The sequence below is a fragment of the Chinchilla lanigera genome, unplaced genomic scaffold, assembly GCF_000276665.1.
Source record: "Chinchilla lanigera isolate Chin_1 unplaced genomic scaffold, ChiLan1.0 scaffold00008, whole genome shotgun sequence".
NCBI classification, from domain to species: Eukaryota; Metazoa; Chordata; class Mammalia; order Rodentia; family Chinchillidae; genus Chinchilla; species Chinchilla lanigera.
In genome coordinates, this window is record NW_004955409.1 from 2432440 (window position 1) to 2447862 (window position 15423).

The 15423-nt window shown below is 42.7% G+C and overlaps 1 protein-coding gene across 4 annotated transcripts in view; it reads left to right on the top strand.

Moving 5' to 3' along the window:
• Myo5a (myosin VA (heavy chain 12, myoxin)) overlaps positions 1 to 15423 on the top strand; it is a 121037-nt gene that overhangs the window by 22937 nt on the left and 82677 nt on the right. For all 4 annotated transcript variants that reach the window (XM_013510278.1, XM_013510279.1, XM_013510280.1 and 1 more), the window contains 3 exons: positions 3125 to 3296; positions 6264 to 6408; positions 12394 to 12550. In XM_013510278.1, the coding sequence (XP_013365732.1) occupies positions 3125 to 3296; positions 6264 to 6408; positions 12394 to 12550 (474 nt within the window). The remainder of the gene's footprint in view (positions 1 to 3124; positions 3297 to 6263; positions 6409 to 12393; positions 12551 to 15423) is intronic.

Here is a 15423-nt window from a genome sequence, read left to right on the forward strand (position 1 = left end):
TTTAGAAAGCTGCGTGTTTGGTTCAGCACACACAGATTAAGGAACTTGGCACAATGTACCTTGCTAAGAGGTGGCAAAAGGTGTGATATCTGACATCACTATGAAGTAAGAGATAAACATACAAACAGTCAGGCCCACAATACAGTGAAAACACACATTAGACACAAGAGTAGAGCAGAGGTGTGAGTGGTGAGAGAGGCTGGAGAGGCTGCGGGGTGAGGAGGATGCTGAACAAGGTGAGGCCAGGCAGTGAAGCTCAAGGCTGTGCACAGTGTGTTTGCAGGCCAGGGCACTGCAGTAAGTGTGTTGGGACTACACAGGTTGTGTAGGGATGGGATGTGAAGTGAGAGTCCAGGACTAGAAGAGAGTGGAGGCCAGATCATGGAGAGCTGGTGTTTGCACTAAAGTCTGCAACATACTGGGATGCTTTGGGGAGTGAGTGTAGTATCCTTAAGAGCAATAGTGCTGCAGAATACTTAAGGCCCACTACTGCAAAAACAAAATAAAACAAATAAAAACCCAAACAAAACAAAACAAAAACCCAAGATATTAAAGACTTGTATTTTCTCTGTTACAACACTGATGCTTTTTATTGGAGGATGGTATTAGCAACCAAGATATGGTCACCAAGTGTGCTCATTGCTGTTGGGGTAGCATCATTTCTAGGACTTTTGCAGACAGAGATAGGAAATATAAATACTAATGTATAGATATCCATATCATGAATTCATAATTTTCTCCAGTCTAACACACTCAGAACTACAGTTAATTCTGTTATTCTTCCTTTATTTGTAAATTTATTTTACTTTCATTATATACAAAATATTTACTTACTTGTTATACATGTAAAGTTATTTCAGAATTGGTGATCCATACCCCTAAAGCAAGCAGTTTACCAGAGTACGTTGTCTATGTTTATTAATCCTGAACTTTTAAAAAAAACTCCAGAAATAAAATGACATTTTTACTTCATAAAAACAAAATTTTAGAACAGAAGACAGCAAGATGAATAGACATTACAAGACCCACCAACTGTCCAGTGGTCATTTTCCTTTTAGGAACTATAGTTTTGTAGAGGCCTAGAATGAAATAGAGAAAAACATGGCCTTTGCACTATTAGAAGATTACATTTATTTGATAATGTCCAGTGATTACAGAGAAACTGGTTATATCAATTTGAAGCCTAATTCCAAAAGGAAATTTTCCTAAAGATTTTGTTTTGTTTTGTTTTGAGACAGGGTCTCACTATGTAGTTCAGGCTGACTTTGTATTCACAGTGGTCTTTCTGCCTCAGCCTTCTGAGCACTGGGATTACGGGCGTGTGCCACCATGCCCAGCTAAGGTTTTGAGACAGATTGGACTTTCAGTTGAGGCATCACTAGATCTTATAGATGATCCCAACATTCATATTTCTGTATCCCAATTCCAACTCCTCCCTGTAACAACTCCATCCTCTACTGAAGAGAGAGTTCTGATTGCTTCTGCCATCCTGGAGTCATCTGGCTGACCCCCATCTGGCTAATACCAGTGAAGCCAGCACATTTCTGTCATTCAGCTTTGACTCTGTGTTTCTGTGTCAGCAGGGATAAATGTGGTAGGTGAGCACAAAGGTGAGCAGAACGAGGGGATTGGAAGCATTCATCTGGAGACAGAGTGGCAGCAGGCAGTGGTGTACTGACACACTGTAGGTCACAGTCCCAGGCAGCCCGCATGGAGGGCGTCATAGCCGGTGAATGGGCACAGGAAGTGCTAGGGGCACAGCATACATCCTGTTCTCCTTTAGCGTAAGCCCTTCACTCCTGATCTGAATATTTGATCTTTGTACATAGCAGTGATGGTCAACCTATAGCACACAAGCCCAAGCTGGCTGTTTGGTATCATTGAAAGCTCTAAAAGGTTCGCCATTGTGGTATATGTCCTCAGTATTAACAGGACTGGCTTTTCACAAACTAACATGCCCCTCTCTACCATCACATTGCATTTTATGAGGCACATGCCTATAATCCCAGCACTCAGGAGGCTGAGGCAGGAGAGTTGTGAGTTGGAGGCCAGCCTTGGTGATACAGCAAGTGAGTTCAAGATGGTCCTAGACTATATAGCAAACCCTTCCCCCCAAAATCAAAAGCATATAAATAAACAAATATTTTACTTTATTTTATTTTGTTAATTTGCCCTATGCTGTTAGCCTTAATATGTAGTTGGGTACAATTACTATGATTGACTTTGTTATAAAATCATGTTCCTATGATTTTAAATGCATAGTACATTTTAATGTTTGGGGGCAGGCACCTCATTAGAATCTAATGAAAGGTATGAAACATATTTCCAAAGTAGTTCACACTCATGCATCTAAGTATACTCACATGTACATGCACATGCATGCACATACTCATGCAAAGTGTTACCTGTGGTTTCAGGGGATTGTTGAGCCTCTCTGGGTTCAAGAGTTTCTAAGGACTTAACCACGTGCCAGGCACTGCCACTTTCAACTTTTACCACAGCCTTGTGGCTTGTTTCCTTTATGCCATTTGCAAATGAAGTATTTAGTTTAAATAACATGCAGGAGCCCACAGAAAGAGTAAATACCAGTATCAGGATTAGGACTCAGGTCAGTCTGACCCTGGAATCTCTCTTCTTTTTGGTGGTATGGGGGATTGAATCCAGGGCCTTCACTCTGAAGTATATCCTATCCCTTTCTATTTTTTATTTTGGGAGAGAGTCTTGCTGAGTCATAAGTTGTCCAGGCTGGGCTCAAATTGAGATCCTGTTGCCTCAGCCTCCCACAATACTTGATTACAGGATGTGCCACCTCACCCAATTGGACCCAAGTTCTTGACCTCTCTTAGACTGTCTAAAAAGGGGGAAGAGTGCTTATTGAAACAAGTGAAAACATCTGGGATAGAAAAGGCCCAGGCTCCGACTTCTCTGCTGTATTAATGCGAGTTAATATGCACAGTGAAAAGGAAGGCTCTTCATTGCCTCCAGCGTGGTGATGCTGGAAGATGGCAGGAAGTTAGCGTAGCTGAGAGCTGAGAAGCAGGCAAGGAATAGTAATAAGTGAAGTGCGGGTGCGTCTTTCCCACTTGGTGGTGTAACTGCTGCGGATGCTGTTTTGTGTGTTCAGGACCTGGAGTACCGTCTAGATCCAAAGACCAAGGAGCTGCCTCACCTTCGCAACCCTGACATCCTGGTTGGAGAAAATGACCTCACGGCCCTCAGCTATCTCCACGAGCCTGCTGTGCTCCACAACCTCAGAGTCCGCTTTATCGATTCCAAACTTATCTACACGTACTGTGGTAAGTGTACATGGCCTTCACAGTAGCTGGGAGCTCGCCTGGTAGACGGAGCCCTGGAGACCTGGGGCTGGGGAAGGAAGGCTGTGGTTGGGTTTTCTCTACACACGAAAATCTCCTAAGACTCATCAGAAAGCTCTGTGACTTTTCATAGTCTTTCACAAAATAAAAGGAACTGGGCCTGTCTTCTATTTCCCCCAGTAGAAACATATGTCAGATTCAAGGTCGGATTCACCAGTTACTTTTATCTTAAAAATACTGCAGGGAGAGTAGGTGCCCACAGACTGACCTTCAGTGCAAGCTCCGGTGCTGAGGTCCTCTTTTCCTTAGCGCCTTAGAACTCAGGGCCGATGGGCATGGTGCCATCTCCTTGCCTCTGCTGCCAGGCCTGCAGGGGCAGCCTTCGTAAGCCTGAACCTGTGCCGGTGCGTAGGTCGGAAGTCCTTTCCCTACTTCTCTCCGTTCTGTTCTTAGTCTTTGTGTCCTCCTCGTCTCTGACTCTTTTCTTTCTCGGACATCTTACCTTTCTTTTGCCAGTCACTCTGTCCTCTGCAGCTTAGATTTGCCTTTCTGTTCGTTGCCATCAGTGCCCCTCATTCCTTCATGACTGTCCGGTTGAGTGGGAGCAGCCTCTTTTTCTTCCCTAAAAAATGTACACTCTTTATGTTAACTTTTCTTTTTCATTATTAAATGGATATTTTTTCTCAATTTTTATTTTTCTTTAGCTGAGCATATCATGTACTCCTATAATCCTAGAATTCTGGAAGGCTGAGTCAGGAGGAATACAAGTTGAAGCTCAGCCTGGGCATCTTAGTAATTTAGTGAGACCCTATCTCAAAATAAAAAATAAAAAAGGGCTGGGGATGTAGCTCTGTGCAGAGGTCCTTGGTTCAATCCCCAATACTGTCTGAAGGGTAAAAAAAATTTTTTTAGGCAACTTTTTTTTTCTGTGCTTGAGACTGAACCCAGGACCTTGTGCCTGCTAAGCAGGTGCTCTGCTACTGAGCTGTTCTCTTAGCCCCAAATATTTTGCATGTTACATCTCAGCAAAGCCTTCCCATTACATCCTATCTAAATCATAAGCCTCCTCCTCCTTGCAACTATCTTCCTTTTCTGCTTTATTTTTCTTTTTCCATACTAAGCCTTGGAGATACGTGTGTGTGTATGTACAGGAGGTGATCAAAACATACACTATTTAAATAAAAAAAATATTACAGTAAAGGCACATTGCCATGAGTCCCCCTCAGAATATTTCCCCTTGCTTCAAACACATTTATCCCATGGTTCTTGCCACTTTCTGTAGCAGTTCTGGAAGTCTTTTCTGAGTGTCTTTACATGTTAGGATTAAAAGTGCAATGAATGTTGCTACCACATGCCATCCAACTCCTACAAACATGGGGTTGTCCTCTTCTACCTTATTCACCAAATCTGGCACTCTGTGACTTCTGGCTCTTTCCCAAGGCAAAATGACAACGAAAGGGAAAGATTCAGGATATCAAGGTAGCTCTAATGTGTAACTAAAGATTCTCAGGAAAGAGGACTCCAGAGCTGCTTCAAAGAGTGCCAAGACCCATGGGATAAATGTGTTCAAAGTGAGGGGGAGGATTTTGATGAGAATTAATAGCAATATGTCTTTTACTGTAATAATTTCTTTTAATTGAAATGCTGATGGCTTTCAATCATATCTTGTATATTTCTTACTTATCTTGTTTGAATTTCTCACTAGAATATAAGGTCTGTGAGAGTGAAGACCTGTCTTTTTTGTTTTCTGTTATAAAGCCAGCCCTTAAAAAAGACTAGAAACACAGTTGGAGCTGAAAAATATTTGTTGAATGATTTTATTAAAGTAATATATATGCCTACTGTAAAATTTTAAGGCAATATAGAAAAGCATTAAAAAGAAAAAGAACTACATGTAATTTGCTACCAAAAATACGATAGCAAATCCTTTCTTTTTCTATGTATTAGACTATGTATATCCTTTTTTTTCGTCTTTTTGAGAGAGGGTTTTGCTGTACAGTCCAGGCTGGCCTTGAGCTCACTTTGTAGCCCAGGCTAGTCTTGAACTTGCAATGATTCTCCTGCCTGAGCCTCCTGAGTGCTGGGATTACAGCCTGTCCTTTCTTTTTGTACGTATTAGACACCATCCACAAATATAAGAATAGAATCAGTTTATATATAATTTCAAAGTTTTTTTGAGATAAGGTCTTGCTAAGTTGCCAAGGCTGCCTCAAAATTGTGATCCTCCCACTCCTGAGTACCTGAATTGCAGGTGTGTACCACCACACCTGGCTTATATATAGTGCTGTATCACCTTTTCCTACCACATTTAATATCCTTGGAAATGTGTTTTGGCAGTGCATTCGTCTGTCATGTGGATGTAACAAAAATGTATTCAACTGCTCTCCTTTTATTATATATTTTGTTTCCATTTTTACTCTTATGAATACCATTATGATAAATAACTTTGTAAAAATAATCCTTTATATGAATTGTGATTATTTCATTTAAGTTTTTAGAATTGTGATTTTTAAATTAAATATTATAAAAATATTTAAGATTCTTTCAACATTGTCATATTTTAAGCCTTATCCAGTTTTTTTTGTTTGGTTAGTTTGTTTCGAGACAGGGTTTCACTGTGTAGTTCAGGGTGGCCCTGATCTTACTGTGTAGCTCAGGCTAGCCTTAAATTTGTGATGATCCTCTGGCTCATCCTCCTGAGTGTGGGAATTACAGGTATGCATCACCATTGTAGGCCTTCTCCAGTTTTTAAATGGTGCTTTAGTTAGGACTATGTATATTGAGTTCAGAAACAAAAGCTGTGGTATATGTTGATGTGTGATAGTTTATTAGTTTAATGTCAACTGCATTGAATGAAGTTTTGTGTTAACTGTAAGGCTTGGTTTACCAAGTTTGATAGGCCCATAGGAGCTCCTTGACTTCCTTTTGGTTTTTGTCCCCTTCCTCCAGGTATAGTCCTGGTAGCTATAAATCCCTATGAGCAGCTGCCTATTTACGGAGAAGATATCATCAATGCATACAGCGGGCAGAACATGGGTGACATGGACCCACACATCTTTGCAGTAGCGGAAGAGGCTTACAAGCAGATGGCCAGGTTGGTGGAAGTGTGCTTTATTGCTTCGTCTCCTGTGAGAGGTGATAATTTTTTCTCTGCTCAGTCATGGATATTTTAAAGTGTAGAGCATTTCTAAGCTTTTCTAAAGCAGCCTTTAATAATTGGTCTCAGATGGCCTGGATTTTATTATTAAGAGAATCTCGCGTTTATAAAAGAACGCAGGGTTTTTAAAAACTGCCTTTAGAATCTCATCATCACCTTCTGACTAGATAAGGCAAGATGTTGTATTTTGCAGATGGGAGGGTAACATGGAAGAACTAAAGGGAACTTTGAGCTAGAGAAGGAAGGCTGAGGGGAAGTGAATTCTGGTGGTCATGTTACATGATAGGGTGTCAGAGGTGCTGGGCAGCCCTGAGATGAGCTGGCTTTAACCACCGGGCCCTAACATCAGAGAGTGGAGCATCAGGGGAGGTAAGCATTCTCGAGACCAGATTGTCCTCTTAACAGTATCATACAGTGCAACTTAAAAGTGAGTGCATAGAATGGCATGTATTTGACTCTTTTCTCCAGCGTACAAAGCAGAACCTGGCATATTATAAATGTGATATGGGAAACCTTCTAGCAACTTATGCACTGGAGAGAAAACTAGTATTAGAGAGATTTTTACTTCTCTTCTGCAGCCAGAGGGAGTATATATGACCAGCATGTAAGAGAATTTTAGAATTATTTGAATTAAAGAGCCCATAGAAGTCATTATGCCCTTTTTAATATTAATGCATACTGATTACATAGAATAATGGGTGTCACTGTGGCATTCTGCCCTTTGTGTGTGTGTGTGTGTGTGTGTGTGTGTGTGTGTGTGTGTGTAGGGTACTGGGGCTTAAACCAGGGCCTTTACACTCAGCTACATCCCCAGGCCTTTTTTTTTTTTTTTTTTTTTTTTTTTTTTTTGTCTCTTATTTTGGTACAGGGTCTTGCCAAGTTGCCTAGGCAGGGCTCAAATACAGTTCTTACACATGAAGGCGTGGCTTGTGGTGCTTTGGTAATGTCAGGTTTGCCCTCAGATTTACCTTGGTTTTCTGTATTTCCACCCCTCCACCCCCAGGCAGTTATCTCTTGTGGCTCAGTCACTCAATATGATTTCTTTTCTTTGAGGCTGGATCTTGCCTCAAAATACAGGCTGGTAGTACAGGCTGGCCTTGAATTTACTATGTGGCCCTGGCTAGCCTCAAATTCTCAACAGTCTTCCTGCATCAGCCTCTGAATGCTGTGAGTACAGGCATGTGCCACCATGACTGGCTTCAATGTGATTTCTTAACTGAAGTATGTCTTTTACCTTTGTGCACTTTTCTTTTCCAGGCAGTTTTAAAATATGTGTCACTCAGTTGTGACACTGTATTTGTCATTTGTATGGGTAAATCTGTCCCCATAGAGTCTACTATGATACCTCTGTAGACCGTGTCAGCTAAGGTTGATAGTCAGGAATCAGTGCTGGCTGGAAACCAGGTATGGAGGTGTGTAATTGTAATCCCAGTGATGTGGGAGGCTGAGGCAGGAACATTGCCAAGTTCAAGGCTAGCCTGGGCAATGTAGCATGACCATGTCTCAAAATAAAATATGTGGTAGTCCTAGTACTCAGCGCTGAGGCAACATGGACAACTCAGTGAAACCCTGTCTTAAAATTTAAAAAAAAAAGGTCTAGAGACATAGCTCAGTTCAGTTCAGAAATACAGGGTCAGTCCCCAGTACTGTTCCCCATAGCCAGCCAGCTGGCATGTGATAGCTCAGTGACAGAGCACTTGCTTTTGCCTAGCATGTGTAAGGCTTTGGCTTCAATCCCCAGCACAGGAAAAAAAAACTACAGATTATGAATAAGTAACAGTATGGTATCAATGTCACATTTCCGGATTTTAATCATTATGGACGTATAAGAGGATATCTCTATTTGTAGGAAATACAGTTGAAAAGATGTAGGAGTTAGGTTTGCAGCCTACACTCAAACATTTCAGAAAATATTGGAATCAGAATTTAGTAAAGCAAATGGACAGTTAATGAATCTGAGTAAAACATGTACAGGAATTCATTTTGCTATTTTTGTAATTTTCTGTAACTTTGAAATCATATTAAAAGTAAATTTCGAGGAATCAAAATGATGACAGATAGAGTCAGAGTAGACAGGAGACTGGTTAGGAGGTAATGAAGTGATCCAAGCAGCAAGTAGTACTTAGTTGAGCACATTTGTGGAGATGGTAAGAAGTGGGTGGGTTCTGGATATATTGCAAAGATCAGAACTGGCAGAGACTTGCTCTCTGGTGTAGGAGAGACGGAGTTGAGGATGGCTGTGCAGGAGTGCTCCGGGCTCTGAAGGCGGGGCTCACCACCCTGAAGTAGAGGACGTTCAGGAAGAGCGGGCCGTGGGGTCGAGTGGGCAAGGCTATGGAGTGGGCTGCAGTTTGGATCTCCAGGGTTGCAGTGACAGTCTAGATGTCACTCCTTGAAGCAGAGCTTACCCTAGTGTTCTTCTCAAGTAAACACGTGTCCAGCAACAGCAGCCATGCCCAGGGTCCTTGGCTCACATCCGCTCTAAACATGCCCCTTAGAAAGTAACTCAGATAGCCATGTTGGCTTTCCCAGAAGAGCTCCATGGCCTTAGCGTCTGCTTTTCTTAAGTTCCTTGCAGTCTTTTCTGGTACTGGAACTGATGTTTCTCATACTTAAGCTTCAGTGTTACAACATCGGTGGCTACATTTTCCCATATGTCTTGCCAAAGTAAACAGGCACCCAGGCTTTAAAAGGTACAAGTTGATTGTCTGGGAAGATATAAGTAATAATATGACCTTGAAAAACTAGAGAGATTACATTTTTTAACAGGATAAAATCTCAGGAGGAAAATCTAGAAAGTAGAACACTTGATAAACTTTGTAGATACAGAGAAAGACTGGACAGACCAAATGGTGCAAGCTCATGAATGACCATAAAGGGGAGATGGGTTACAATGTAACATCTGCTTCATCAGCCCACAGTGGGTGTACTGTCCTGGAATCCTGTTTCCTGCCATACCAGGTGCCTTTGCATAGGTTCCTTCTTCCCATACAACTTGGTTTTTCTCGCAGTTACCAGATAAGATAATGGCATCACCCTTTGCAGAAAGCTTTTCCTGGCATCTGCTCCTGACATCTACTGGTCCCAACTCCTTCCTCTGAGCTGTCCCAGTGTCCTGGCAGAGCTCTTTCATATCGGTTATTCCCCATGGTTTTGTAATTGTGAACCTTTCAGTCCTCCTAAGTAGGCTAGCCCTAGAATCTTTAATCTCCGTGAAATGATTAGCTGCTCTTTATGTTTGTTGAATGAATGAATGAAGTTCACAAGGTGGAGCTTTGAGATCCCAGTAGAGCCCTGGAAGCAGCAACTGAGGTAGGTCAGGCAGCTCACCCCTGTTCTAAAGCACCCGTTACCCGGGCCAACCGGGGCTGCAGCCGAGGCCTCTGAGAGGAGCCTGTGCAGAAGGCACCCGTGTAGTGCAGGCACCCTGCTGCTCCGAGGCTGGCAGGGTGGGCTGTGTTTGCCTTGGGACTGGAAAGATTATGTCGCTGGTATTTTGTATTCTCACACTCTTCTTGCTCTTTCCAGTGTCCCGCTCTCCTGTGTTCCCTTCTCCTTCCCTGTCTCTGCTTGGCTTCCTCATTCTACCCACCCTGCTCTTGTCTTCCTTTTTGCTTTTTTTCCTGGGGCTGCATAAATGGAAATACATTTTAAAGATTTCGTTGCACTGACTGTACAAAGATTTCTGTTTCCTCCTTTTAAATTAAAAGCAAACAAGGGGGTTGAGGATGTCAGTCAGTGGGCCAGGCCCTGGGTTTAAACCCCAACACCCCACCAAAAAAAGCAAACCGTGGGTTGTTTTACATTTTTCTCCTTGTTCCTCCTTTATTGGTTTTGACTATCTTTTTATTTGGGGAACAATGGCAGAAGAGTGTTGTCTATCTCAGTGATTGCCGTCCAAGCCCACCTGAGTTTGTGTGGGCCTGGCCTATCTCATTCGTAAGCAGACATGTGAAAGTCAACCCCAGAGTCAGTTTGACTTTTTGGTCACAGTACTTCAGGGTTTGAGGAACTCACCGCGATGCCATTTCATCTTAAAGCTGAAAAAACTGTGACCCAGAGAGGCCACATGTGAATCATCTTTCCATCAGAGAGACAGAAAGGCCTGAGATGGTCAGCTCCAGAAGAGCCGAGGTCTGTCTTGGCCCCAGTGTGGGGGCTTCAGTCTGCTGGTCCCCCGTTGTTTTCGGCTGTGATAGGGTAACAGGTCCCCACAGGAGCACAGAGCAGGAGAAGCTGCTTACCCATGACAGCCATGCATGAGGACAGGAGGGTGTACACCAGCACCCATTTCTTCCCAAGCCTTGCCCTTGAGGGTCGCTCGACCACCCAGCAGTGCCCCATGCTGGAGACCGTGCCCGAAACACAGGTCTCTGGGGACACTCACCGACCAAAGCAGGTTAGGTCTGCACTCTGCGGCTTTGAGAGGGAAGGATGCCGCCTACCTGAGGCCGGAATGCGCTCCCAAGCCTGGAGCCTAAAACACCAGGGAAACGGGAGAAACAGTAACATCCCTTAAAATCTCCTGGCTGTGTCGATCCCGGAAAAGCAGACGTGTCTCTGCCGTGTGCTCCACATTGGGAAGTGCACAAGTGTTCTTGTGCAGATCACTGTGATCCCTTTGAGCAAGCCTTAACTTCCTTGCCTTTCATATTCTTCCCCATGTCACCGGAGAAGGGAGCTTAGGTATGAATTTTTAGACTTTTTGGGACACATTTTGTTACGAAGATTTGAAGTAGATTTTTGAAAGCCATATGCATGAGGATAGCACTTTCCATAGAGGTTTTGTTTTCTCCAGCCTTTTGTTTGCTGTGGGAAGGGGCACTGGGAGAAATGTGTCACTTTCGCTGTCCCGGAGGGTGCATTGACAGAACTGATCATGTGGGAATTAGGCAGAATGCATTTCTCTGAGCATCTCTTTTCAAAAGTTTTTTTTGGTCCGTGTTTGCAGTACATAGTGATTCCATTCCTTGTGGGATGTTGGTGTGTGTGCATAGCACATCCCAGTGCTTTCATTTCCCCTCCCTCACTTCTGAGTGTGTCATGGAGTGGAATCCAGACTACTGCTACTGACCCTTGGCTAACGTACTGAAAAAGTTAAATTCTGAGGATGTTTTTAAAGGACATTGGCATCAAAATGAGAATGCTTTTATTAGAGTGATTTATTTTAAATCCAGCCATGAATGAATAGAGGCGGTAAGTAACAGTGGTACCCTGGTTCATGAGGTTAATTCTTTCCATGACTCCGGCTGCAGCTGAACTGTAAGCACAGTACATACTGTGTGTCCATTGCAGCCTAAAATTCAGATAAAGAGAGGCTGATAGCAGTACGGGTCAAGGACATGTGAAGCTGAGGGTCACATGTACAAGCCTGGCCCCTCAGAATAAGCCATTCGTAGGGCTGCGGATATAGCTCAGCGGCACAGCACCTGCCTGGCAAGTGAAGGTCCTGAGTTTGATTCCTGGTACAGAAAAACCACACAAACACCAAAAAAGAATAAGCCATTCCTTCTCCTCCTCCTGCTCCTTCCCTTCCCTTTTTCTTTCTCCCTCTGTGTTGGGGTTAAACCTTGAGCCTGGTACATGCTAAGCAAGCTGTCTACCATTCAGCTACATCCCTGGCCCTTTTATTACTTACTATTTTGAAACAGGGTCTTGCTGATTCACTGAGTTTCCCAGGCTGGGTTCAAACTTGTGATCCTCCTGCCTCAGCCTCCTGAGGAGCTGGGATTACAAGAGTGCACCACCATGTCTAGTTTATAAGTGATTGTTCTTTTAGGAAAACTTCTTGTGTTTCTGTTCATACTGTTGCATGTGTAAGCCACCAGAAAGTGCCTGTGCCTCTCAGGCAACATGGAGAAGAGAGACTGCCGAGTGGAGTCAGAATGGGCAACGCAGCAGTGACGCGTCTTTGTTTTGCAGGGATGAACGGAATCAGTCCATCATCGTCAGTGGAGAATCTGGGGCAGGAAAAACAGTCTCAGCCAAGTATGCCATGCGCTACTTCGCAACTGTGAGTGGCTCCGCCAGTGAGGCCAACGTGGAGGAAAAGGTCCTGGCCTCCAACCCCATCATGGAGGTAAGTTGGCGGCACCTTCACTTTCTCACTGTGCTGTTGATTCAGAAACGTGCCCAGATCACTAACTGACCTACCATGTGTCAGGAGGGCTGGGGTCTCCCAGCCACAAAAATTAGGAAAACACTTTTCTACACATTAGGAAGATGGCTAGGTGTACTGGAAATTACCTATTTGGACATTGTGAGGAAAGCCCAGCTGTGGAGGAATCTGCTTTCATCCACTGTCCTGCATGTCCAACCTTCCAGTTGAGCTGTGTCCTATAGGCACAGGCAGCACACTTTATTTTTAATTTCTTTCCCTTAGTTGACACATATGTGTTGTTTCTTCCCCTGGAAGCATAACTCACTCACTTCCCCGTCCTGAGTTCTTATGTTTCTTCCAAAACATAGGCTTCTTTGTGCTGAGGTACAGATGGGTTCCAGTGTACTTTACCCACGTTCATTTTCTGTGCTTAGTCCTACCTGTTTAGCTGTAGATTTAAATGCATCCCAAAATTTGAATTCTGCAGTTAATCTATGATCTCATGAACATGTTTCTTTTAGTTTTTGTTGAGTTGATCACACAGGGATAGATTAGTGAAAGAAATTCAGTAATTATAAGTTCCTGAGGCAGGAAGAACTGTGAAAAGGATGATGTATTTTTCAAAAGCCAAGTACATTTATAAAGTAAAAATATCTATGCCAAAGAAATTTGAATTGGTTATATCAGAATGAGTATTTTAAAAATCTAAAGCTAGAAGATTATTTAATATGATTTTTGAAACGTTGAAGTTTTATGAGAAAATAGGTTTCATTAAGTGGAGAGGAATTAGTTTGGGCATGCAGAACAACACTTTCTTGTTATACCTAGTTTCTCATATGAGATTAGCTTATTAAACATTTAGTGTATGCATTATGTAACCCTTGCTTTTCTAACTACACTGTCGGTTTTTTTTTTTTTTTTGCTTTACCCTAAAAGAAGAAAAAATTAGAGGCATGTCACCTATATCAGAAAGAAGATATGCCATTTTAGTTTAAGGTTACTTAAAAAATTGAGTAGAAAGTTACATTCTCTACATTCTTGTTAAGAATTCAAACAGTGTTCTGTATTAGTAATAAGCACTAATAAAATGCTTAAAAACCTCCAGTGGGCATCTCTTTATTCCCCTCTTTTTCCTCTGCCAAGCGTGTTTATCACCTAAGCACAGAAGGAGCTGAGCGTTCCTGGTGCACCTGTAGTGCAGCGGTTGTGCAGTGATCTGTCACAGAGGTAATCGTGCCTGGTTTGCAGTGCTGTGTGGTGCTCGGGGCAGAGTGCTGTGGCCTGCTGTTCTGTCCTCAGGAGTGCCCTCCAGAGCCACATGGTTCCCTACTGGGACAGAAGGACAGACATGCTAGGGACACACTTGGGATCAGAAGACGAGGGACGTGTTCTTACAGAGAATGGGCAAGAAGAAATTGCCGTGGGTGCTGAAAGACAGGAGAGGGAATCTGAAGTAAATTAAGATTTTGAAAGAATTTAGTTATGGATAGAGGGGTGGATACCACCCATTGATGCTAAGACGGAAGATAGAATTTGTTGCCAGTTTTTTATTTTGGGTTAGAAAACAACAGGGCTCTGCTTCCTACCATTGTTTTTACTGGTTTAGTCATGATAACAACTTCCTAGAATTTGGCATCAATTTAGGCTATTTTAGTCATCTTTTTTGGCAGTACTAGGGATTCCCACTGAGCTGGATCTCCAGCCCTTTCTTCTATTTTCTTGAAGCAAGGTCTTGCTAAATTATTAAGTGGCCCAGAATGGGCTTGAATTTGGAGTTCTCCTGCCTCAGGCTCTCAGATTTGCTGAGACTATGTGCTTATACCACCATGCCTGGCCCTGGTCTACTCTTTTTTTGTGTGTGCCAGGAGTCAAACTCAGGACCTTGTGCTGGCCAGGCAGGTGCTGTGCTGCTGAGCTATATATCCCCAGCCCCCAGTCTACTCTTAATGTTAGACTATCCAAAGTCTGGAATGTGATAGCATTAGGGAATCCATGTCTTCCAGGCTGCACCTTATAAAACTACAGTTTAAAATTGTCTTAAGGATAACGTAAGTAGAGAATGAACTTTCTAGAATATACTGAAAGATGTGTGAATCATTTTATGACAGTTTGCTGGGCCTAGTGGTATGCACTCATAATGCCAGCTACTCAGGAGCAGTTGAAAGCTGGAGTCCAGCCTGGCACAGAAATACTAAGATGTAGCTCCATGCTCTCTGGTTCAGTCCCCAGTACTGCAAAACAGACAGCTGTGTTGGTTTCCTGCAGTACAGAGAGTTTGTTAGTGGGAACAAGATGAAAAATTTGGAGTGGACACAGATACTGCTTTTTTTCTTGTGGTACTGGGGATGAACTCTTACACATTCTAGGCAAACACCACCACTGAGCTCCATCCCCAGCACTTTTTATTTTATTTTGAGATAGAGTCTAAGTTGTCCAGGCTAGACTCAAACTTGTGATCTTCCTGTGTCAGCCTCCTGAATAGCTAGGATTACAGGTTTGGGCCTGCACCTGATTCAGACACTACTTTTCAATATGCAGTTATAAGGAATTTGTCATGTTTGCCTGGGCAAACAGAAAAGATAAAGGGATCCATAATGTTTAGTCATTTCTCCCTATATTCTTGTTTAGTCTGTCTATAGGAATTTGGATTAAGAAAATTTTGCTAGAGTTAGAGAAATAATTTTCAAAAGAGCTATCTCAGGTTGAGGAACAGAAATGGAACACCGGGCTAACGAATGGCATCAAAGGATTTACAGTTACTAGAAGGAAACATTAATAAAATATTGAGGCTATAGTTTGAAAATTTGTAGGTTTAAATGATCTTTAAGACTGTGTCTCTATATTGGAGCTTT